The sequence below is a fragment of the Hibiscus syriacus genome, unplaced genomic scaffold (genome assembly GCF_006381635.1).
Source record: "Hibiscus syriacus cultivar Baekdansim isolate YM2019G1 unplaced genomic scaffold, ASM638163v2 tig00112429_pilon, whole genome shotgun sequence".
In the NCBI taxonomy this organism is placed as follows: Eukaryota; Viridiplantae; Streptophyta; class Magnoliopsida; order Malvales; family Malvaceae; genus Hibiscus; species Hibiscus syriacus.
In genome coordinates, this window is record NW_024063330.1 from 123,913 (window position 1) to 149,694 (window position 25,782).

General features: G+C 34.8%; 2 protein-coding genes, 1 long non-coding RNA gene and 1 pseudogene across 5 annotated transcripts; 3 read left to right on the forward strand and 1 right to left on the reverse strand.

Moving 5' to 3' along the window:
• Nucleotides 1-8: 8 nt before the first annotated feature.
• LOC120179543 (sphingosine-1-phosphate lyase-like) lies at nucleotides 9-25,141 on the reverse strand. 3 transcript variants are annotated; one of them, XM_039185116.1, is made up of 17 exons: nucleotides 24,902-25,141; nucleotides 24,757-24,802; nucleotides 23,475-23,626; nucleotides 23,298-23,357; nucleotides 22,768-22,992; nucleotides 22,534-22,675; nucleotides 22,393-22,443; nucleotides 22,187-22,278; nucleotides 21,217-21,343; nucleotides 20,844-20,859; nucleotides 20,341-20,448; nucleotides 20,186-20,240; nucleotides 19,962-20,108; nucleotides 19,769-19,847; nucleotides 19,531-19,669; nucleotides 4,425-4,430; nucleotides 9-25 (listed from the first exon to the last, which is right to left on the reverse strand). In XM_039185116.1, the coding sequence occupies exons 1-15, from the start codon at nucleotides 25,108-25,110 to the stop codon at nucleotides 19,547-19,549; spliced, it is 1,632 nt and encodes a 543-aa protein (XP_039041047.1). In that variant the 5' UTR covers nucleotides 25,111-25,141; the 3' UTR covers nucleotides 9-25; nucleotides 4,425-4,430; nucleotides 19,531-19,546. The 3 variants fall into 3 exon arrangements, with proteins under 3 accessions (XP_039041047.1, XP_039041048.1, XP_039041046.1); XM_039185115.1 differs by lacking the exons at nucleotides 9-25; nucleotides 4,425-4,430 and having other exon boundaries at nucleotides 19,327-19,669; XM_039185117.1 differs by lacking the exons at nucleotides 9-25; nucleotides 4,425-4,430; nucleotides 24,757-24,802; nucleotides 24,902-25,141 and having other exon boundaries at nucleotides 19,321-19,669; nucleotides 23,482-23,622.
• Nucleotides 3,296-14,247, forward strand: LOC120179569 (actin-interacting protein 1-1-like). The gene is made up of 8 exons (XM_039185138.1): nucleotides 3,296-3,414; nucleotides 6,689-7,117; nucleotides 7,211-7,372; nucleotides 7,541-7,727; nucleotides 8,340-8,450; nucleotides 9,809-10,092; nucleotides 10,337-10,679; nucleotides 13,993-14,247. Exons 1-8 carry the CDS (start codon nucleotides 3,296-3,298, stop codon nucleotides 14,245-14,247), a joined length of 1,890 nt encoding a protein of 629 aa, XP_039041069.1.
• On the forward strand, nucleotides 14,269-17,803 carry LOC120179570 (annotated as a pseudogene).
• Nucleotides 17,807-19,315, forward strand: LOC120179544. The gene is made up of 3 exons (XR_005521623.1): nucleotides 17,807-17,948; nucleotides 18,033-18,127; nucleotides 19,179-19,315. It is a non-coding gene; the product is annotated as an uncharacterized LOC120179544 (long non-coding RNA).
• Nucleotides 25,142-25,782: the final 641 nt, after the last annotated feature.

A 25,782-nucleotide genomic window follows, 5' to 3' on the forward strand; every position in this document is an offset into this window, starting at 1 on the left:
TACCTAAACTATCAATTTTAATCCGTTTTAACACCTAAACTTTTATTTTTTCCAAAATCATATCTAAGGTTTCGTTTCTGTTTCATTTTATTAATCGTAGTTAAAAACTTTACTTTTTGTTTCTTTTTAGTACACGTCCAAAATTTAACGTTAATTTTTTATAATAATTGAAAGTTTATGTACTAAAACGGACCAAAACTATAGTACTAAAAACGTTAAGTTTTTAATGGCATGTACTAAAATAAAATAAAAACTAAACATTATATATGATTTTAAAAAAATTGAAAGTTTAGGTACTAAAACGGATCATAATTGATAGTTTAAGTACTAAATATATAGTTTATCCTATTTATTTTGGGGTAAAGTGCAACATAGATCACTGAAATATATTTGAATGATCATTTTGTCACATTAGACTCTAAAAAGTTACGAAATAATCATTTAATCCATTAAATTATTACAAAATGATCACTATATTATTATAATAAATGTATAAAGTGATCATTTAGTGAGATAACACACTATATTATTTAAACGACCTCTATGATTCAAATCTTAATATTGTTGAAAATATTTCTTTAATAATAAACCTATGTAATACTTGAATTTTTTTTATTAAGCTAATGTAATTACAGAGTATTATCTATTGTAAATACTCTCAATCATTTGAAAATGAACGCTTAATCACCCTGTTGCAGTCATCGGTGCTCGAACTCGTGACCTCTAAGAATAACAACGATTTTTTTAACTACTGAAGTAAGTTGATCCGTGTATGTAGTAGTTGAATTTAAATTAATTAATAAGTAGATTAAATATTGTATAATAGCGTTGTATATAATAATAATAATAATAATAATAATAATAATAATAATATTTTTTCTTTTATGAACTAAACAAGATTAAATAACTTTATATTTGTTTGCAAGAAGACTGTGGTTGCTAGGCTGTACGCTCCATCATTATTGTCACACCTTCGTTTTGTCCACCACCATAACTATGATTAAAATAATATAGAAAAGAAAGTTGAAAATGCCGTACTTTATTTATTTATTTTTACATTTTTGTTGATCTACGTGGGTATCGACTTTAATATCAATTATCGATTGTCGATTTTTTTATTATTTTTTGTATTGCGTCTCAATTTTTCTTTGTTTTATTATTTTCAATAAATTTATCTATATGACATATTTTTATTTGTCTTTATGGCATGTTTTCTTCTGCCTTTGTGGTATGTTTTCTTTTTGATATGTTTTTCGATCGTTCGGTCTTTTATCATTTATTTTTTTCTAAGAGTTAATTTGACATAGTCACGATGGATCAAAATGATGCTTATCTGATATCTTGTTGATATTTTCTTCTTTGGATTCATCGATTGGATCTTGATACCCGATTTACGTTCGTGGATAGCTTTTCGCGTCGCTCGCGAGTTTGACTTACAGTTTGTCTGTGATCTTTCAATAGCTTGATATTCTTTTATAGTTTATTTGTCGATGCGATCAGTTACGTTTATATATATCTTTGTTTGGATTTTTTTGTTAAATTTTTAATCGATCTTTCCTTGTATGTTGCTTATGTGTTTTTAAGTTGTTATTTTTGTTTCAATGACTATAGAATATTATCTTAAATATGTACTTAATTTACAATTATGATTATAAATTTTCATTATAATTTGAGATATTCTTTATTTTGAATAGAAATAGTTTATTTATGAAAAAATAGACTAATTTGCAAGGCCAAAAGAAATAGAATTAAACTAATTTGTTGTACAACTGCATTCTCTTTTAATTGTTGTACGGATAAAATTTCATACGCAAATCTCTTTTACATATAGATTCTGCAACTCTTATATTTTTTTACATTTTTTATATTAGTAAAAGAAAAATTAAACGTGATTTTCCTTAAAATATTTTTAACATAAATATTTTTAATATATATTTTATTGTACGATCATTATATATATATATATATATATATCATAAACAACATCTCAGCTTATGATATATCTGCATGAACATAGAATCAACTGTGACGCCAATTCAGGCTTCCCACATGAACAACTATTTTGAAGTGATGATTCGGCATCTCCGGGAACGTAAACTCCCTGAATGTTTTAGATCGTGGATCATAGACAAGAAGACAGGGGCGTGGCTGAGCAAGCGCATAATACGCGATGGCGTAGGGCCTCAAAAAATAGGAACCCCGAAATAAAGTATACCTATCAGTTGTTGTCATTAAGTAGTAGAAAAATAGATATAGAGCAATAGTTAGATCATTGGGCCCATGACTTTGTTGATCTTAAGTTCGAATCTCGTTAACGAGTAAATTCATTTTTGGTAAAAACAAGTTCAAATTTGCACAAGACCCCCGAAATAGAGTATATCTATCAGTTTTTTACGTTAATTAAATTAGTCATTTATTATTTCAGAAAAATAAGTTCGAGATCAAAGGACCCTTTACAAGAATTTGCACAGGCCTACAACAATCTAGCCAGGGCTGCGAGAAGAGCTTTGCTTTTGTATTCCAAGAAGATCTGACCACTTCTCAACACACACAGAAACCGAACAAACATTAGGTCTTAAATTAGTACCGGAGTTTACTGTTTAGGATCTCTTGCTGCAATAATGTTGGGGTCAAGCAATAAGCTCCGATGCTAAACTCTTTGATCCAAGACTCTTTTACGCCGTATTCCTTCATAACCCAAATCTCCAATCGTTCACCGTAATTACCGTGAAAGACAACCTCGTACCACCATCAGTTGATGGAAACACTTGTCTGAACCGGCAATCGGGTTTCGGTATCTCGTCGAATCGTTTGGTCTCGAGATCGAAGGATATGAGCAAGGTAGCCGTGGTGTTCTTGTTAGGCTTTGTAAGCCAATGGAATCTCCCGTGGATCAAGGCCTTGGATTTCGAATGAATAAACCGATATGGTATGGTTCCTAGGTTGCTCCGATTAGGGTTTTCGAATGTCAGGGTCTGAACCTTCGATTGGGTTGAAGATATCGACGTAGATGTATTACTCGACTCGACTCGTCTCAATTGTCTTCGAAACACTACCTGGATCACCTTGTACTGCTTCGTGGTTCGATCAAAACCAAACCCTAAATTCCCCACGAGCGATGGGTACTTGACCAATTTGGGGAGCTCGATGCAAAGCCCGTGAAAGGGTTGCAGATGAACACCCTTCGAGATGCATCGTGCATGCAAAACAATCCATTGCATGAGTCTATCGAATACATGGGCGTAGTAGGAGAATTAATGGCGGGGAGCTTCTTTGATACCACTTCTCCTTCACTATGATCGGAGAAATCTATGAAGTAGCGTTGGTCGGGTATTGGCCAGTTGCTTTCCATGATGAAGCTGGGATCGTTGCCGGCAGCCGCGTCCAAGTGCTTGCTGATGAGGAACGGATCATGTATTAGGGTTCGCCACGCTTGACAAACCAGCTTTGAACTCAACAAAGATGTGAAGGGAAGCCTGGATAGTATATTGCGATGACTTCCCGAGGAAGACGATCCATCATGTTTGCTGTTTGCTCTCTTCCGTGGTTCATTTTTGTTTTATTAGAGAATATTAATTTATTCAAAAAATGGAAATTCAATCCTACGATGTCAATTGGTAGCTTAATGGCCTTTCCCCATCTCTTTCATGGTTGATTCTTCTTCCATCGTTGACGAAGAAGACGAAGAAGAGTAATACCGTAATAGAATATGTACATGATATATACATTTGGCGATCAAAATAAAGATTAATGATTTGACATTGAATGCGAATTAATATGACAAAGAGAAGGTGGTAAATGATAATGTAATGCATGCGGTTCCTCTACGGTAAGTTGTGATTATGATACGCCAACGTTTCTCTATACCTATGAGCGTAAATGAACCGAGTTTGAACGAAGAAGGTTATGTTGGTATTTATTTATTTATTTTTTAACGTGTTCATGTTTGGTTCGTGTTCTTCTAAATTTTTTTTATCGTGTTTGTGTTCATTTGTTTATTATTGAAGGTGTTTGTGTCCGTTTATTCATGAACATGTTCTCTTAATGTTGGTGAACGTGCTCGTTTATATGTACATAACATATTCATTTAGCGTTCATGAACGTGTTCGTTTAATGTTTGTTTATATGTTCAATTTTTTAGTTTTACTCATTGTTTTGAAAACCGGACCGGACCAGCCGGTTCAACCGGGAACCGTTGCCTAGTCCGGTTTAATCTAGACCGGTTGAACCGCTACTAGTGAATCGGTCGGAACCGCTGAACCGTTCAAACCAGACCGGCTAAAAACCGGAAAAAACCGCCAATTTTGTTTTTTTTTTAAATTAAACCAAACGACGTCGTTTGTTAAACGAGCCAAGTCGAACTCGAGTATTGCTGAGCTCCTGAGCTCGACTCGAACTTGAAAAATTTAAAAGTAAGCTCAACTCGATTCAAACTCACGAGCTAAAAATTATGAAGTTTAACTCGAACTCAAAAAATAATATTGAAACTTGAACTCGAAAATGCTTGAACTCAAAAAAAAATTAGAAGCTCAATTGAAGCCTAAAATTCGAGCTTTATTGAAGTGAAAGAATAGTTCACTCAATGCTTACTAAAAGTCTCCATGATTTTGAATGCCAAATTACCTCTATTATTTATAGAAGTTAGTTTGGATGATCTTCTATGTTTCTTAGCCATGTGAGATTGTTTTTTTTTAAATTAAACCAAACAATTCATTTTGTTATGATTTTTTTTAGCCCAAATTTATTTTTTAATTATAGTTATATAATTATATTTATTATTTAATATGTTTTACCTTAAATATTATGTTGTAGTTAATTTAAATCATTTTTTTTCATTTGATTTTATGGTTTTTAACTTATATATGTTATGACTTGCTTTGAATATGAATTGTAATATAAATTTTTTTTATTAAATATTTTTGGTATTTTTATTTAATTTTTTTAAATAATTATGACGTCATCTGATTCTTCCGACCGGTCGGACCGCTTCGACCGGTTGAACCAATGAACCGGTAGCATGACCGATTCCCTAACCGGTCCAGTTCTGAAAACCATGGTTTTACTCTTTCAAGCTAAAGAAAAATGGTAAAATTATGTTATTAGTGCTTAAACTTGTTAAAATTCATAGTTTAAATTTCAATTTTTATTATGTGTTCAAGTTAGTCACTACCATAACCAATATTTAAAATGTAAAAAAAAAAAAAGGAAAATTGGGTAAACGAGCTTGTTCATGAATATAAATAAATGAGTTGATAAATGAGCTTATAAACGATCTCATAAACGAGTTTGTTCATGAACATAAACGAACCGAGCACACCTCTGTTCGTATTCATTCAATGAACATAAAAAAAAAAAATTGTTCATACTCGTTTCTTTAGCTTAACAAATGAACATAAACAATATACAAACGGTTCACGAATAGTTTATCGAATGCTCTGTTCATTTACATCCCATCACCATAACCTTTACACGGACAAGGTGCATCGGCTGAGTACATGATAGTTGTAACATCGCTATATGTGAAGAAGGACTTATTTTATCTTTATAAGAATAAAAACAACTACTTGATATTGAAGTATCATATTTTGTTGACATTTGAAAGATTGAAGTATGGAGTTGAGATGCATATGTGTAAATCAACTAAGCATTCGTTTATATTCACGAGCATGCTCGTTTGAAAGTTTATTGATCGGCTCATTTATAAATTCATTTACCTATTTTTTTTGTTTTTTTATATTTTAAATATTGGAGAAGTTATAGACTAAATTAAACACATGGTCAAATTTGAAGTTCAAAATTATGAAGCATAAAGAGCTTAAGGTTAGTGGCATAATTTCACCATTTCTGAACACATAAAGAGTCATGTTGATGAACATTAAACGAACATATACACGAATATATTTAAATAAATGTTAAATGAATCGAACATGAATACCTTAAAAATAAACAATTGAACACAAACACAAATACATATCTTACATTTTTTAACTAAGATTTTGTCTCACTAAATTTTTTATTAATTTTTTAATAAGATAACATATTATAAATCATTTTTTTTTATATCTTTATAAGATCATATTATTTTAATTCTAATTTTTAGTTTTTTCATATAATTTATAAATCATATTTTAACTAATTCAGTAATTATATTTTATCTTAATTTTAAGGGTTAATTACATGATTAATCACTTATGTTTGTGTTTTGCGCACGTTTCCTCACTGATTTAAAAAAACATAATATATATTTACTTTCGTTTTTATTTAATCAAAATGTGGTCACCACGAGTTAGCTGCCATTAAATATTTTGATATAATCATGCATTTGATCCATATTATTTACATATTTTCTCAATTTAGTCATATTTTTAATAAATTAAAATAAGTTTAATCCTCGAATCGAATGATGTCATGTGTCACTTGTACCACGTGTCAAGCCACATGTCACCATTTCATTGGAGAACTAATTTTATTTTAATTTAATAATTTTTTTCTTGTCTTAACTTCAAAATATTTTAACATAAAATATTTTTTTCTTATCTATAAATACAATATAAATTCAAAACATCCAAAAACGGGTAAGTGGTCGGTCAGCAAACAACTCGTTCAAAAAGTTACCGCCTCAATTCCCGCACTTTTCCTTCCAACTGAAAACTAAATTCCTCCTTTCCCAACACTCTCCCTGCCAAAGCACTCGCACGCACGCACAGTCACCCACACTATTGGCTGCCAATCTCGTTGAAACCTACGCATGCGCCCCTTCCACGGAACGCGGCCGTGGGATTCTGATATCTGGCAACCCAAAATTAAACTCCATCCTATACTGCAACGCAAGGTCCGTCTTCATCCGTTACCTAGACAGTCCTCTCGACGTTGCCGTTTACGGTGAGCACAGTTATCCGGTCACAGTCGCTCGTTACTCCCCCGACGGCGAGTGGATCGCCTCCGCCGACGTCTCTGGAGTCATACGGATCTGGGGGACGCATAACGATTTCGTTTTGAAGAATGAGTTCAAGTTACTTTCCGGTCGGATCGATGATCTGCAGTGGTCGCCGGACGGGTTGAGGATCGTTGCATGTGGCGATGGGAAAGGAAAGTCGTTTGTTCGCGCTTTATGTCAGTGTTGTTGTTTGAATTGAAATTTTGTTTTAAGAGAATAAGAAAATGGTTTGGATTTTGATTAGAGGCTTTTTGTGATGTTGAAATTTTGAAGGTGGGATTCGGGGTCAACAGTGGGGGATTTTGATGGGCACTCGAAGAGGGTGCTAAGCTGTCATTTTAAACCGACGAGGTCGTTCCGAATTGCAAGTTGCGGAGAAGATTTCTTGGTGAATTTTTATGAAGGTCCACCCTTTAAGTTCAAGTTATCTCACCGGTAGGTATTACTGCTTATCTATAATGCAAGTCAATATATGGTGCACTGACTACAGAATGAACACTGCTTAGGGAATTATAAGTTTTTTTAGGAAAATAGCGTATGGGTCCGTTCGTAAGATTTATATTAGTTTTAGGATTATTCAAGGGTCTGTTTTATGATTTGCAGGGGGCATTCAAATTTCGTCAACTGCATTAGATTTTCACCAGATGGAAGCAAATTGATTAGCGTAAGCTCAGATAAGAAGGGTATAATATATGATGCAAAGAGTGGTGAAACAATGGGAGCGCTGTCCAGTGAAGATGGTCATACAGGTAGCATTTATGCTGTTAGATGGAGCGGAGATAGTAAACATGTAAGCACCTTGTTGAGTATTTGATTTGATTTGATTTGATTTTTTTTTGCTTTAATAAGGACCATTGCTCTGTCAAAATAAATAAATAAATAAAGTCCATAGCTTCATTGAAAGAGCAGTATCCAATGCAATTGTGCGTCTGATTACTTTCAAGCGAGTCATTTTGTGTAGACTGAAAACTTCAAATGAAAATGTATAATGTTCCTTTAAATCCATGCATAGTTGTTTAAGCATAATCTGTGTGTGGAAGTGCCAGGTCAAATTATTTTCAAGCGAGTTATTTTGTGCAAACTCAAACTTGGCAGTGTCCTTTATCTTCCTTATGTCCTCAATTGTGTTTAATTTATTTTAGCCAACAAAGATGTCAGTAACAGTCTTGCATTTGTTCTGTTTTAAAGTTCAACAATAAGAGCATGAGAGATTCATAAGAGTTGTGTTTTCATCAAAATTGACACGTTTCCCGCAATGAGTATATGTCGACAACAACAAAAACTTTCTGTTACTTTCTTCAGTTAACTACATCCAGGCACTTTTTTGCTCTGAACTTCCAACATCTTAATTGCAATCATGTGTTTCCTACTTATCTGCCTATTACTTTATTGATGAAATCAGGTAATTACTGTTTCTGCTGACAAGACTGCCAAGATATGGGAGATATCTGACGATGGTACGGGAAAAGTGATGAAAACATTGGGATGCACTGGATCTGGTGGAGTGGAGGACATATTTGTAAAAAGCGCGCCTAAGGCGCAAAAGCGCATAGACTCACTGAACGGGGCTTTTTCAACACTGAAGCGAGGCACGTAGTTTAGGCGCACCTAGGCGCAACGAGGCACGAGGCTCAGTCGAGGCACAATTGAGGCGCGATGAGCTGAAAACCTTGTAATTATTATTGTAGGGCTTCTCTCCTATTGGCTGACCTCCTAAAACCCTCAATCGACTGAAGATGATGAAATGGCAGCATTGTATTGCCTTCTTTGAAAGGGATCAGGAGATCGGAACTCGAGAAAGGATCAGTCAAAACGACATGCACTGAGCATGAAATTTAGTGGGAAAGTGAGAAACATAAGAGCGAAAGCTTAGCTGGTTTAACGAAAGAATCTCCGGTCAGAGACTAAGAGAGAGAGAGAGAATGTTGCGATCGGATTTTGGTGGTGGAAGAGATGGAAACAGAGAGACAAAGAAAAAGGGTGAAGAAGCGAAGTGAAAGTGAAAATGAAAGAAGACAATCATATTAATAATGATATTTATAAACACGTGTATATTTATCAACAATTTACACAAAGTTTTAGAAAATATAAAATCCATAACTATTATTTTACTCAGCATAATTTGTTTTATTGTGATTTCTTAATTTTTCACGTTACCAAAATATTATTAACATGTAAATGCAATCTTTTTGTTTTATTAATATATTAATAATATGATAATTTTTTATTAATTTAAAATTTTTAACTTATAATTATTTAACATATTGATCGCGAATTAATATGTAAATTGAAATAATTTCAAACAAACTTTGGAAAGGCTGATACAATATAATATGATATTTTATTGAGGCAATACAATGTTGTCATCATCTTGAGTTGAAGCTCGAAAGGAAAGGAAAAAGCTATATTACACCTTGTAGATGAAGATGATGAAGTTGTTATGCTAGAGGAGAGTGACACTGAAGAAGAAGACATTGGGGATTGTGAGACAGATGAGGAGGAAGATGATGACATACCACTTGAAGAGGATGAGTTTGATGTTTGATGATGATTATCGGTGATTTTATTTGATGTTTTGTTTATGCATGTTTAATGTTTTTGTTAAACTTAGTCCTTGATTATGCTTGTTGATAGTTTTTATGACGTTAGGTTGGTATTTTGAGTTTGAGAATGAACTCTATTGAAGCTTAATATTGGGCATCTATGATATTTGAGTTTGATTGCATTAATATATACATGTATTACAATTTTTTGGATATCATGCGCCTCGCCTTCGTGAATCCTGCGCCTTTCATGCGCCTCGCGCCTCAAAGCTCCAGGACACTTTGCGCCTCGATGCGCCTTGAGCCTTTGATAACTTTGGTGGAGGACATGCTTGTTGGATGTCTCTGGCAGAATGATCATATCATTACAGTTTCCCTTGCTGGCACAATTAACTTGTACGCTGCTAGTGATCTTGATAGACAACCGTTATGTTTGTCTGGACATATGAAGAACGTAAATACATTAACTCTACTCCAAAGCGATGAAAAGAAAATTTTATCCAGCAGCTTTGATGGATATATTTTTAGATGGATTCCAGGGACTGGATTCCAGCAGCTTAGGGTTATCAATGGCCTGGCTCAAGTCCTTTGGTTGACTTCCAACATCTATCTGTTCTGCCTCCTCAGATTTATCTTGATCTAGAGAAATTCTCCATAGCTGAAATTAACAGAGGAATGGTCAACAGAAAAGAGAACTAGTTTTCAAGCTATATAAAGGGTGCAAAGTGTTCACGGTTAATATGAATCAATGAAAGTACTTATCTAGATAGAGATGATATCAATGTTAAACAACAAAAAGGATTTTATGCATGACCTATGCATGGACAGAGATTATTAAAGCATACATTGTTTCCAGGGACTTGAGCCAGGCCATTGATAACCCTAAGCTGGCTTTAGTTTCAACTGATTCTGGAGTTCTATTGCTTAAGGATCTGCAAGTACTTGCAAGCATTAACGTTGGGTTTGCAGGGACAGCATCTGTTATTGCACCTGATGGAAGTGAGGCTATTGTGGGGGGGGGGGGGCAGGATGGTAAGTTGCATATATATTCTGTCTCATGTGATTCTCTTAAAGAAGAAGCAACCCTTGAGAAGCATAGAGGTCCAATTAGCGTTCTACGGTATTCGCCAGATTTTTCCATGTTTGCTTCTGCCGATCTAAACCGTGAAGCAGTTGTTTGGGATCGTACCTCCAAAGAGGTAACTTGAACTTCAAATTAGTTCTAATACGTCGCCTTGCAATAAAACTTATATGGTAACTCGATTCATCCCATTTTCGATATGTATGCTTGGGCTTAACAACCCTTTTGCTCATTCCTTATTGGACACTCTGATTGCTTTGTTAGTTTTTTTGGCAAAAATTGGCCAAATCCCACATTGGAAATGAACAAAGGATGGAAAAATTCTTAGCCTATAAATAGAACATTTCCCTTTGGTTAAATGTATGTCAATCACCAAAATACAAGTGGTGTACTAGAAAGCTATTAGCTATACTAGTAGAGAATTTAAAGGGAAATTCTCTTGGAGTGTACTTTAGCTTTTGGGCATGTGTGAGAGTTAAATATTTTGTAGTGTGGTTGTAATAATTTTCCACATAGTAAATATTTTTTTTCTTGGTTGTCTTTTGACAATGCTTGTGGTTTTTCTCCATTTGGGAGTTTTCCATGTTAAATTATTGTGTTTTCTCTCTTTTATTTTTCAAGTATTTTTGTTAATGTTGTGATCTAAAGGGATTGTTGGATTACAAGGGGTCTATTTTCCCAACAATTGGTATCGGAGTCAATGGTTTGGTAAAAGATAAATTTCAAGGCGGGGTAAGAATTTCTTTAAAATTCTTAGTATGCTCTGTGGTTGCGGCTTTGTCCGATCTTCTACATCAGAAAAGATTTTTTAGAAATTGTTGTGGTCCAACTGGAGGTCTTTTAAATACGTTATTGTGTTTATTGAGTGTGGTATTGTGTAAGTAAGTGTAGCCAAGAAAGTTTTGTCACAAAGGCTATAATCGCCTAAGGAGGTTGGGACTTAAGCGGTACCATTTGTGTCCCCCCAATCTTTCCTGGAAACCTTCTTAGTGCATTTTGTAGACACAATTGTTCACTCATTATTCACGTGTGAGATCACTGGAGCATTGTTGAGCAAAAATGAGTTTCAGATTTGATATTGAGAAATTTGATGGGAGAATTAATTTTGGGTTGTGGCAAGTACAAGTCAATGATATACTAATCCAGTCTGGATTGTATAAGGCCTTAAAGGGAAAGCCAGCTTCTTTGTCCGAAGGAAAGGAACCAGATAAACCTAGTGACAGCAGTGGAGACAAGGGAAAATCCAAGATGAGTGAAGAAGAATGGGAGGAGTTAGACATGAGAGCAGCAAGTCAGATTCGTCTCTGTCTAGCAAAAAATGTTCTTGCTAATGTTGCTAGATGGTCATCAACAAAGGAGCTTTGGGAAAAGCTTGAGGAAATGTACCAAGCTAAAAGTCTTTCAAATAGGTTATATTTGAAGGAGAAATTTCACAAATTGCAAATGGAAGAAGGTACAAAAATTTCTGACCACCTTAGTGCACTCAATGGGATTGTTTCTGAACTGGAATCTATTGGAGTGGAGATTGATGATGAAGATAAAGCATTGAGACTTATTTGGTCTCTTCCATCTTCCTATGAGCACATGCAAACCGTTTTAATGTACGAGAAAGAGAATGTGAATTTTTCAGAAGTGACAAGTAAGCTGATTTCGGAAGAAAGAAGGCTGAAAAATGGAGAGAACAAATCTTCTGAAAGTGGAGCATTGTCGGTTTGTGGAAATAGGAAGAAGTATAAAGGCTCCAAAAAGAAAATTATCTGCTGGGGATGTGGGCAACCTGGAAATCTAAAGAAGGATTGCAAAAACGGTGGAGCTAATTCGGCTAATGGCTCCAAAAGTGATGCTACTAATGTAGTCGTCTTTGAAAATGAAGACGATGAATTTGTTTTTTAAAGTAAGATATATATCCTCATGGCATGATAGCTACCAATTGAGTTGCCATGGAAAAGGATGTATGAAAAGGTAGCATGTCCACATTTACACATGGGCATTGGTTGACAGTTGATGCAAGGTGTGTGGTGGAATTGATGTCGATGGCTAATGAACTTCCTAGAAAGTCAATATTGGAAGTTGCACCATAACTTATTAGCAGTTTTTCGACATGAACTGGTCGAGGTAAAAATTCTTGGAGTTAGTGAATTCCAAGTGTGCATACTCTTATGGTGGAGTATGACAATTCTTGTTTTTAGAATTGTGACTATCATAGCTGATGGTGTTATTGAGGTAGCTGTTGTTTTTATGGTGAAGAATTGTATGGAATTTTTGCCAAGGTGGAGATTTGTTAGTTTTTTGGCAAAAATTGGCCAAATCCCACATTGGAAATGAACAAAGGATGGAAAAATTCTTAGCCTATAAATAGAACATTTCCCTTTGGTTAAATGTATGTCAATCACCAAAATGCAAGTGGTGTTCTAGAAAGCTATTAGCTATACTAGTAGAGAATTTAAAGGGAAATTCTCTTGGGGTGTACTTTAGCTTTTGGGCATGTGTGAGAGTTAAATATTTTTGTAGTGTGGTTGTAATAATTTTCCACATAGTAAATATTTTTTTTCTTGGTTGTCTTTTGACAACGCTTGTGGTTTTTCTCCATTTGGGAGTTTTCCATGTTAAATTATTGTGTTTTCTCTCTTTTATTTTTCAAGTATTTTTGTTAATGTTGTGATCTAAAGGGATTGTTGGATTACAAGGGGTCTATTTTCCCAACATGCTTGACATTCCTAATGTCAAAAAGTAAATTGGGGAATACATGTCAGTTAAGAGAGATGTTTTCCTCCTTAACAAGAGTGGATGCTTCAAACAGCTTTCCCAAGAGTATTGTCCTAGCTAATTATGGAATTCAGATCCATCAGTCATATATATTGAGGGATATTAGTATCACCCCTGGTCCTGGATAATCAACCTTTTTTATGGACATCCTCTAGTTTCTCAGTTACATTTGCTGCATTGCTTCAAAGCCTGTTTGGTTGCAGAGTATCTTTTACGACTGATAGTGGAACAATAATTATCATTTTGGAGCTTATTTGATCACTTCTTCAGTTATCTGAATGTTCATGTTTGATTTTGGCATCGGCTGCTAGTTAGAAACCTATTTTATTAACTACAATTCCCGGCATGAAGCATCTTACTATCCAAGGATGTGAACCAAAAGATCTCAAATCTCTAAATTTGCACTTATTATAGAGCCTACTATGATATTAAAAAACTGGTTTTTATTTTGTTTATAATCTCTCGAATATCATCATGCACATTTCTGTAGGCACTATCTTACTATACATCAAGAAACAGATATAATGCGTCTCCATGAACAGTCCAACAAAAAATTCTGATTATATTGAAAAGCAGGATATCTTAAAAATGCTTTCAGCAATGGACTGGATGTTTTAACATCTTTTGCCTTGTAGCTAAAATATAGTTTCCCAATTGTTTTGCAGGTGAAGCTTAATAACATGTTGTTCCACTCAGCTCGTATCAATTGCCTTGCTTGGTCCCCTAATAGCACCATGGTGGCTACGGGATCACTAGACACTAACGTAATCATATACGAAATTGCAAAACCTGCTTCCAACCGCATAATCGTAAAGCATGCTCATCCTGGTGGAGTTTATGGTTTGGTTTTTATTGACGACTGCACCGTGGCTAGTTCAGGGGAGGACGCCTGCATCCGTGTATGGAAGATAGTGCAGTAATATAATCATATGACACGAACAATGCACAGGTTAGATCTTTAAACTTGAGGAATGTACATTCATTTACTTTCTTATTTTTAGATATCGGTTGACCTGTGAATATGGCGACAAGAAAAGAAAAAAACTTTATGTTGCATTAGAACAAGCTGTATTTAGCATATACTACTTGAAAATAGCTTTATATTTTGTTATAATTTGAGCCTAATAACAGAAAATTAGAAAAAGGGGCATGACTTTTCTATAACTGTATTTCAGGACACTTTCCTTTCTCAAATATTCTGCAAAAGAATAAAATGAAAGCAAAGAGAGCAGGTAAGCAGCATCATGAAGGGTTTTTGTGAAACAGGTTTGCATATATAAAGAGAGAGTGGCAAGATCCTCAAAGTATGTGTGTGTGTGTATATATATATATATATATATATTGAATTCTTTTTATTCAAATTTTCAGCATTTGCATCTTTGTCAAGTTCTTTTGGACTCATTGGCTCATTACATTGTTTGATTGGTAGACCAAGGAAGAATGTTGAGTTCTTCCTTCAAATTCACTTTGCAGTTGTTTAGTGAAATACTTGCTTCCTCTAACATTGCACGCTAGAGACAGTTTATTCAGGTAAGATTCCACTGAGTAATAACATAAACTCAAAGATGAATGGTGTTTAAACAACAGCATGCAAATGGCAAGCTCTATAAGAAGCTCCCCTTACTCGTTGTACACTTCTGGGTTGCTTTACAATTATACTGACCCCGAAGCCAACAACTTCGACCGAATTCACTAGTCCCCCCCCCCCCCCAATTCCTATGCTTCGTACAAAAATCAACCATCTCATCTGATGGTATTCTTTAGAGCCTTCCACGGAACTCGGATGCAAGGTTGATGCGAGATATTCGCCTTTTAGTTCGCAGTACGCATCCCTTTATGGGCACTGGTTAGACGGTGAATTCCAGTCGTCAAGAATGTTTATCAGAGTCTCCTCGAATTTGTCATCTGCATGAGCCAACATGCAGCACAATCAAATTTGTCATCTGCTTGATAGCTTCCCAAATTTCATTTCTACATTATTAACACCGCCTCGAAATATCGATCGCTAATTACGGCTAATGCATGCTTTCATCCCCCAAATTTTGTATAGTGTAACATGTCACATCATTAAATACGACAAATCGATATAACTTAAATGAATAAACTATTACTTTCTTAAACCGTTGATTAAAATAAGACATATCAAAAGTAAAAGTGATCACTCGTGTAATTTACCATAATTGTTTTACAAACACAAGTAATTTGATTTAGCCCGGCCTAATTTGAAAATAAATATTATTTGGAATTGGCCCAAATTCAACGAGTCCACATCTAAAATGGGTCTCTTTTGACCCAACATTAAAAAAATAGTATTTATTTATTTTTATAATTTTTAAATTAAAATTATATTTAAATAATGTCTGGACATGTCAAACATAAGATTTTCGTTCATAAATTGGGTAGTTTAACTATAGGGTAAATTACACCAATAAATTTATTCTCTTTTTTATTTTATTCACTATATTTTAAATAAGTTAAATTTTCTCATTGAATTTAACATAATTAGTATTTTTTGTCACTCAGTCGTTTTCTCACTAAACGATGTTATAAATGAATTGTTATATAGATGCAAAATGACATCGTTTTGGTGAAAATTTTGTTTAAAAGCTAATCATATTAAATTTAGTGAAAACATTGAACGAATTTAAAGTACAGTAGGTTAAATATAAGATATGAATAAAATTCAGGATGATTGGTGTACTTTACCCTTAACTATAAAAAACTGTTTTTTATATAATTAAAACAGGAAACTCATGCTGTTAATCTCACGCATCTTCTTCGTCTGCCACCAAATTCAAACCAGAAATGAAATCCCATGTACAAAAACCCAACACACCGGACTATAAAAACATTGTGATTTGAACTCAAAAACCCAAAGCTTAATTTTCACAAAAAGCAAAGGAGAGAAGAAAAGAAGGCTCCTTTGCTTGAACAAAGACGGTCCCTTTGTTATCCTCTTTTTGTTAATGAAGTATGCTTCTTCTTTCTTTTACTTCAAAGCACTTACCTTGATAAATCACCCTCTCTTTATCGTTTTCCTTTTCCCCTCTCATTCCTCTTTTGCTTTCTCTTTTTGGGTACTTTGCCTTTGTTCATTCTGTTTAAATGTATAATGTTTTTGATGTATTTTCTGCAATGGATTCATGCCTATTTGTGTGCTTTCTTTGGGGTTTTCTATTTTTTTTCTTCTTTTACTTTTCCTTTTCCTTAATGGTTGTACCATACTTTATTCCATGCACTTGTTGGGGGATCCCCGTTTGTTCTGGTTTTAGTTGCTGAGTTGATATGGGAGCTTTTAGCTACAGTTTCTAATGATTTTGATTTTTTATACACAGGAGGAATTGAACAAGACAACTTGATCATTTTGGAGGATCATTTTGTATCTGAATATTTGGGATCATTTTGTATTACTAGTGGACCGGTTGTTGACTGAATCCACATTGGAAGCTGCAATCGAAAGCGGGAACCGGTCTTTGCAGGCCAACGCAGCAGCTTTTGATGACTCGAAGGTATTCGACTCTTCTCCGAGGTCGAAATCGTCGAATGTCGCATATGCCAAGATGAGGATGAAGATTCAAACATGGAGACCCCTTGTTCTTGTTCTGGCAGCTTGAAGGTTAGTTTAGTGCTACAAAATGGAAGTGAAAACAAAATGGAAGTGAAAGTTTTCATGTTATATATATCTTAAGCCTTGCACGTACTTCACTGGGAGTCTGGGACGAGCTCGTGTTCCACCTTGCACTTCACGCAGTGTAACTAGCACTTAGAGTGCACACCGAGCTCTCTACAAGAACTTTTTTTCCCCATTTTTGGTGAATATATCATCGGTGTCGATTACGTAGTAAATTCGAGTGCGAATAATTATTTTGTGGGTTAATACACATTGAGCCCTCTATTTTTTATTATTTCAGAATGCTCATCGGAGATGTATACAACGATGGTGCAACGAGAATGGCAATATTACCTGTGAAATATGCCTTCAGGTTACATACTTTTACCTTTCATGTCTCATGTTCTAGTAAAAGCCTTTTTTTTTCGTTTCTTTTCTTTTTCAGACCTAACTTAAGTGATCATAAATCTGCATTTCGGCAGTTCAGGCCGGGTTATACAGCACCACCTCCCTTGTTCCGTATCAGTCGTATTCCGATGAATTTCAGGTAACTTTCGTTTCGAGTTTAGCTGTTTAGGTATTAGTTAAGTAACTCTGGCTCAGTTCAGAGATTTTGAAGTGCTTCATTTTCTCCACAATGTTATCAGGGGAAACTGGGAGATTTCTAGGAGGGACTTGAACAATTCTCGCTTTATAGCTGTGGTCTCAACAGATCATGGCTTACGGGATTCCGGATACGATGAATATTTAGCTGCGACTACTAGCAGCTCGATAGGTTACCGTACCGTTGCTATAATTGTAAGCTTACCGTACCGTACCGTACCTCTGGTTCGATGGCAAGTTTGCTTCCTAGCCAATAGGCCTAACAAAATAGCACAATTTAAGAGGAATACACAGGTTTTTCTAATTTCTCGTGTTTTTCATCTGCAATTCAAGCTGCTTCTGGTTTTTCGACATGTTCTTCCTGCCATACTAAACGGAAGTGACGACTACTCTTTGCCGCTATTTACGGTAAGCCATTCCCCCAATGTATATGGAGAATATAATCAACTTCTCTACTTTCAGACTATAAATTCATCTCTTCTTTCGTTTCAGTTGTTACTGCTTCGGACTGTCGGAATTTGCTGCCAATCTATGTAATGGTTAAAGTAATGACCGCCATCCATCGTCATCTCCGCAGGCGGCAAAAGGTGAGTATTTCCCAATGTTATTAAAACCGGACCGGACCAGCCGGTTCGACCGGTTGAACCGTAAATCGGTGACCTGTCCGGTCCGGTTAACTCCCAAAACCGGATGAGCATAGAATCGGTAAAGAACCGGAAGAACCGGTTGAGAACCGACTGAGAACCGGTAAAACCGGGATGAACCGGCAAAACCGGTGTGAACCGCCGGTTCTCTTTTTTTCTTTAAAAAAAATTAAACAAACGACGTCATTTGTTAAATGAGCCGAGTCGAACTCGAGTACTGCTGAGCTCGACTCGAACTCAAAAACTTTAAAAGTAAGCTCAACTTGACTCAAAAACTCACGAGCTAAAAATTATCAAGTTCTACTCGAACTTGAAATATAATATTAAAACTTAAACTCGAAAAAACTCGAACTCAAAAAAATTTTAGAAGCTCGATTGAAGCCTGAAATTCGAGCTCAATTGAAGCAAAAGAATAATTCGCTCTGTGCTCACCAAAAAGCTCCATGATTTTGAATGTCAAATTACCTCTAATATTTATAGAAGTCAGTTGGGATGCTCTTCTATGTTTCTTAACCATGTGAAATTATTTAAAAAAAAAATCAAACGACATCGTTTGTTATGATTTTTTTAAGCCCCAAATTTATTTTTTGATTATAGTTATATAATTATATTTATTATTTAATATATTTTATCTTAAATATTATGTTATAGTTGATTTGAATTATTTTGTTTCACTTGATTTTATATTTTTTAACTTATATATATTATGACTTATGACATTTTTAAACTTATAAACTTAAAAAAATGTTATATGTATATTAATATTAGTTTGAATATTATGTAAAACTTAAAAAAATATTATTTTATATAAAATCCGATTGAATCACGATTGAACCTGATTGAACCAGTGAATCAGTACATTCACCGGTTCAAGGTCCAGTACGATTTTAAAAACATTGGTATTTCCCATTGATTCAAATCATATTCCCTGCTGTTTCGGTGTGTATAGTTTGCTTATTCGAGTTTTCATTTTCTTCTGTTGATTACTCAGCAGACTCCAAATTCATTGGTTAATCAATCAGATGAGGAAAATGAGATTTCAATCGTGCAAGCTCAGCCTCACATAGTTAGCATACATCGATCGCCAACATAAATAAACCGAACACGCTGATAATACAATATGTCTCACAGATTGCGAATGATTGCGGTCAAATGAACATTTATCTTCCATGATTAATTAATTAACCACCATTCTTATTGTACAAACTACAAACCAATAAAGATTGTAAAGAAGCAAATGGATCAGAACTAGGGTATGGGATGAGACTCGAACTTTACCTCTTTGCACACTTGAATCCGTGATGCGAGCTTACGGATCTAAAATCAACCTTAATGTGCTCGGCATTGCATATATTCAGAGCATCAACATGTACCATCCATGTAATTCACCAACAATTCTTGAACCATGCCTCGATCAGGTATCTTCCCTGCAGCACCGTATATGGGCGCTAGGCCTCCACTTATAGGGCCTGGATTTTCTTTCACCTAACACAAAACAGTAACATACGTTACTCTGAAGTACCGGTAAACAAGATTATGTCCCTGATGGCTAATGAAGACTAGTTTGTGATTTCAGGTGCTTACAGTTTGCACGGCTTCCCTCAAATCCTGGAGGAAGGTATCAACAACTGGTACATGTTGAAGAGTGACACAGATATGAAGGCTGGTTCAATCACATCAAAGAAAAGAATCTCAGCCAAGCAGCTCAAATTCAATCAGTGAGAATTCGGTTCACCGCAACGTTAAGAGAAAGAACATGGTACTGGGGAGTGCTCACCTGTTGGGCCTCTGCAATGCATTCAAATGCCAACCTTTGCGAGACATGATATCGTTTACTTCAAATATGTCTAGAACTGAAGATCCAAATGCCACCAGTGTCATGTCCGGCTTTCCAATGATAAACAACTCGGAAATCTCCTTTATCCTATAATTGAAGTGGCGTTCATTCTATATATCTCAAAATTAAGGAATTCAGTAGCAATAAGTGAAACAAATTCAAACCCTTTCTCAATCATCTTTGATGCTTCCATGATTTTTCTTGTATTCTCCAAGTAACCTATGAGTTGTTAAGGAAATAATAATAATTAGCCCAAAAACAGAACACCAGACAACAGGTTAGATGACCATTTCATAGCTTCACACATTAATTCTTCTACCTTGTTGTCCTAGAGACATCATCGCTGCCCAAGCTCCAGCAATCAACGCTCCAGGCCTGCTTCCAGCTATGGTCGGAGACACATATAGCCCACCTGACCACTCAGTAACTGTCCATGGACAAAAATAAAACAAAAATAATTAAGTAGATTCATGATGCGAAGAACTGCTACTGCATTTCTTACATAAATTAAGAATTAATTCTATAACCCGAAGAATATATCAATACAGTATCTGCTCTTTTTCAAATTAACCCTCCCTGTTAAGCCAAACTATTGCTTTCCAGTCTCAAGCAACCCTCCCTGTTATACCAAACTATTGCTTCCCAGTCTCATCTTAAATGTTTGAATGTCCCCAGACAATCGGAAATACTGTCCTAGAAGCAATCTGCTTCCTCAGTTTTAAATGTTTGAAACAACCCTAAGCATCTCCCTTTCCACCCTTCTTTCCCATCTCAGGTTCATTTCTCTTTTTCCTTTTCTTTAATAATAGAGATTCTACTTACCAGCTACAAATTGATGCTGTTGGACAATGGTCGACAAAGAAGTCCAGCATAAAATTTCATATCCACCAATCAAGATGACATGAAAAGAAAAACATATCATAAAGAACTTGATCAGAAGTGTAAAGTTAACATACACAAATATTTTAGATAAAACCCAAGTCTATGAGAGCACAATGTGCATAATCAAAAGGCAGATTCTAAGCAACAAAGACAGATATCACACATTACAGAACTTGTACATGAAATTTACAGTTTCCAATAGAGCCTAATACCTCCAAATCACCAACTTAAAATTTTTCTTCAGCAATTAGATATAATCAAATAATAGAGCCAAAACAATGCTCAATGTTGTTCAAAGAAAACTGACAGATACCTTTCTAATTTCATGATTTCTGTAAAGAACTATGCTTGTTCCTTTAGGAGCTAGGCCATATTTATGAACATCGGTTGAAACTGAAGTTACTCCCTTAACAGTGAAATCAAATGGTGGAATTGGATACCTGAGAGGAAAAGAGTATATATATATATATATAACCAATCAAGTTTTAGCCAACATTCCTGATAGAGATGGAACAGAAATATTAAGAGCTTAAGATTAAAAAATGGAAAGGATAAATTGATACGATCATAGAGAAATGACGAACAAAGTGGCAGCCCAATCTCAAAAAACAGTTTTCTAATTGTACCCAATAGCAGGTTACACAGATAACACCATCAACTCAATGGCATGACAAACTCGATCATAGAAAGTCTTCATTCAGGGGGGAAAATGATGTCAATCAAAGTGAAGGCACTTTCGACATTAAGATCACCTAGCCTCCCTTAAAGAGGAAAACTTCTTCAGAATAAAGTGAACAACCAGATAGTCATTGAAAACTAAAACTAATAAGAACATACAGACATCAATTTTGAAAATACCTTACCAATGACCTAAATAAACAGTTCCTTAGTAAGGGAAATCGGCACCAAATCAGCAATAGAGAACTACATTCCTTTAATGAATATTCATTCAAAGGGGAAAATGATGTCAATCAAAGTGAAGGCACCTTTTGAAAGTAAGGTCACCTTAGCACATTCAACAACAGTATAAGGGAGATAAAGCCTCCCTTACATGGGAAAAGACACTTCTTCCGAATAAAGTGAATAACCAGTCAGTCATTGAAAACTAAAATTAATGACCTGAGTAAACAGTTCCTTGATGAGGGAAATCGACACCAAATCAACAATATAGAACAACATGACTTTTAAGAACAAGAACCAAACATACAATATGATATTAGTCCATGTTGAAAAGAAAATAAATAATATAATTCCAATACAACTGAGAGTTCAGAATCATATACCCGAGTTTATGAGCAAAAGGCAAAACAAAGCCACCAAGACAAAGGTCAACATGGAAACAAATTCCATAGCTATCAGCCAATTTACCTAGCTCCTGCGAGAAAGATGGTATATTTTATCAGTAAGGTCCCAAGTAAAAATAACATTAAGAAATTACATTTAAATGCTCTTCCTACCCTGATGGAAAAAGAAATGAGTAGTGGCGTACCTCAATAGGGTCAATGATGCCATGAGGAAACCCAGGTGCAGATCCAACAATCTGCAGAAACACAAGATTTTTGTCAGGCCAACTTATAACAAAGAACTTAACTGCATATAAGATTAATGAAAATAATATAGACAATTATACCATGATAGTGTTTCTGTTAATATGCTGTCTGATTGCTTTCACATCTGCTTTGAATTCCTTATTGACAAGGACACGACGGAGCTTGATGTTAAAATATTGTGCTGCCTTGTCATATGCTGAATGTGCAGATTCAGCTATTATCCTATGCTTGGGAATAAGATAATTCAAATTGATAAAATTGGTAATGATAATAAATTTATGAAATAATTTAATTAAATGTAAGGGAAAGCTCACATTTCTGGCTTGGTAATCCCCTTCTTCATCTTCATGTAATCCCGAGAGGTTTTCACAGCTAACAGTATGCTCTCGGTTCCTCCTGATGTCATGTTTCCACATATTTGTCCTCCGGAGGCTTTATCTTTACTGCCAAGTAGATCCGCTGTCATAGCGACTACTTCAGCTTCAAATCGTCCCACACTCTGGAACACATCTAAATGTAATGGATTGGTATGCGCAAACCTGAAAATAGTCAACATCATTACTTAAAGATGGGTACCTAAAAGTAGAATGGGGCAGACATCATTTCTTCGAAGTTATAACAGAAACAATATATATATATATATATGTTTATAGAAAACATTAAAAAGTTTTAACCTGTGCAAATAGTGTATTTTAACACCTTTTTTTTGGAAACCAAGATAGTGTGAAGTAATTTTATGCGACTTGTAATTCAATCAAGCGAGTTTTAAACATTGCAGATAGTAAAAGATTAGATATGTTCTAAGGAATATAAAATAACAAATAATTTGGGATATCTTACTGACATTGAACATGCCTCATTGATCAAAGAAAAATGTCCTTCAGATTCACTTCCACCAATATAGCTGGACCAAATTAAACCCGCAGCTTATCAATCTCAAGCACAATCCAACAAAAACTGATATATATATGATGTAGCAAAACACGTATAAACTGTTTCCAAGACAAAATTATAAACATACACTGTACCAGAGCATTTTCCTTGCCAATCAACATCCTTGCTTTTTGCATCTTTCATTTCTTCTATAATACCCGCTCCAAAACCTGTGGTTGGCAATTCTGTCCTCCAGTCTTCTCGTTTGGATTTGCTACCAGATTGCAACTTGTCCACAACCTGCATTGTTCAGCAGACCGGTACATGTAATTATACAAGTCCTAATTGTGAAGACTTGGATTTCTCAAAAAAAAAAGACTTGGAAGATTTTAATCATTCAAGACAAAATGTACTTAGACCTGATTGAGCGAAGCATAAAATTCTGTAAACAAAATTTTGAAAATAAAGCTGCGCGATGCAGCTAGAGCAGAAATTAGCAATATAGTTCTAGAAGCAAGAACACAAGAGTGTCTCTGCAACATGTAAAAAGAACGGTCTTCTGCATAATTTCGTCCATTAGGAGATTAAAATATAATTTCCAAATGAGTGCAAGGAACACTGAGCACCCACTGTATTAACCGAATGATAAGAAAACAACACTCTTGATGGTGTCATTTCCGGCTTTGGCCATTCTACACAGAAATTCCAACATATTTCTCTCTCTTAGCCTTTTACAGTTCAAAGAAAACATTACTCATGCTTAGTCCAAAGTTCAAACAAAGACCCAGTCCGTTTCCATCCTGAAAAGAACTAAAAAATCAAACATGTGCTGCACTACAGTCTCACAACCCAAACTGCAAGCCTTTTATCTATTTGTGGATTCCTTATTAAATGCACTTAAAGTAGGTACAAAACACTTCTATGTCAATAGAAGAGAAAAATCTAAATAGCGCCTGCGACTTATAATTTTCATTGATACAGAGTAAGGACCAAATCATAGTCTATGATGCCAAATAAATGCAATTAAATAAATCGAAGGAACTGTGCAGTAGTACAAACTACAAAACGCATAACACTAATGTGTTTCACAAATCAGCAGGGAGAAAAATGTTATCCTAAAATGCCTACAAACAATAGTACCTGCCAGAGTTGGAATTTCTATTGAATCATAATACTAATAAAATAACAAATGCTTTGAAAACAACTCAGCGGATGTGAATTAAATGCTTCCCAGTTATTTCATTTCATTAATGCCCAAACAAAACAAAACAAAAAGAAAAATAATAATAATTATAAATTCTCTAACGTTCGCAACGAATCGGAGAACTAAAAATCAATCCACGGTACAGAAAATACTGAATGTATAAATTAGATGAAAAAAATCAATAAATATGATTTCAAAGTATACAAAAGAATATATATTATCCGACCTTTTGTTTCTCCGCATCAATATAACTCTTAACACCAGGAATCAACCTTTTGCAAAACGGAAAACAAATGGATTAGTCAAAGAAAACGAATATTTCCGCTAGTAAACTTAAATCGAATACAAAGACAGTGATATTAACACAATACTTGACGGAAGTCATGAACACGCCTATGAGCGTAGCCTTGAGCCCTCTGTCGTGGACAACGGAGAGAAGCGAGTGAAGTGCACGCGCGATAACGAGAGTGAGGAGAGGGGCGAGGAGCAGAGCCAGGGGTTCGAATTTTGAAAGGAACAGATTGGCAGAAACTCTGAAGCGAGCTAAGAATGAATTAAACGAAGAAAAATAATCTTCCATATCTGTTTGTTTTCTCGGAAAAAGAGAAATGAAAAATCAGGATGGGGAGATGAAACGATCTATGTGAAACGGAGTTTTAAGGAAGGGATTTGGTAATCGCGTGCAAGGTACGTATCTTCTTTGTTGCGCGTTTTGGCGGGGTGAACTGCGTTGCGTCACCTTTTTTTTTTAGAATTCTCCTCGATATTATCTCACATTAAATTATTCGTCTAATAATTGTATTAGGGGAGTGATTCGAATTTAATTCAGTCAGTAAAAATTTAAATAAGTTGATTTGATTCAATAATTTAAAGAGATGAATCGAGTAAAATCTAACTCGAATTAATAAGTTTACGAGTAATTTATTAATTTTTTAGTAGTTATTTTTAAAAAATATTTTATTCAAAAATTACTAATTTACTAATAGATATTAAAAATAATAAATAATTAATCTATTAATTTATAATATTAATAATTTTACCTACAGTTAAAAAAATTATATAAAAATTTTAGTGAGCTTAATGATCAATGAGTAGAGTAATGGGCTTAACGAGCACGAGTCGAGCAACAAGATTTTTTAAAGATCAGAAGTCAAGCAAAATTTAACGAGCAACGAGACGAGTAACAAATTTTTTTTAACAAGCACAAGTCGAACACTACCTAACTCGCGATCGACTCGCTCGATAAACACCC

What these genes read in the sequence shown, in the direction of transcription:
- LOC120179543 (XM_039185116.1), bottom strand. Translation starts at nt 25,110, where the DNA reads ATGGAAGATTATTTTTCTTCGTTTAATTCATTCTTAGCTCGCTTCAGA. An exon ending in TTAACAGAAACACTATCATG is followed by an intron (nt 22,444 to 22,533) that starts GTATAATTGTCT and finishes GTGTTTCTGCAG; the next exon opens with ATTGTTGGATCTGCACCTGG. An exon ending in GCATTGCAGAGGCCCAACAG is followed by an intron (nt 19,848 to 19,961) that starts GTGAGCACTCCC and finishes TGATTGAACCAG; the next exon opens with CCTTCATATCTGTGTCACTC.
- LOC120179569 (XM_039185138.1), top strand. Translation starts at nt 3,296, where the DNA reads ATGATCGGAGAAATCTATGAAGTAGCGTTGGTCGGGTATTGGCCAGTT. An exon ending in GATCTGGTGGAGTGGAGGAC is followed by an intron (nt 8,451 to 9,808) that starts ATATTTGTAAAA and finishes TTGGTGGAGGAC; the next exon opens with ATGCTTGTTGGATGTCTCTG. An exon ending in TTGACTTCCAACATCTATCT is followed by an intron (nt 10,093 to 10,336) that starts GTTCTGCCTCCT and finishes CATTGTTTCCAG; the next exon opens with GGACTTGAGCCAGGCCATTG.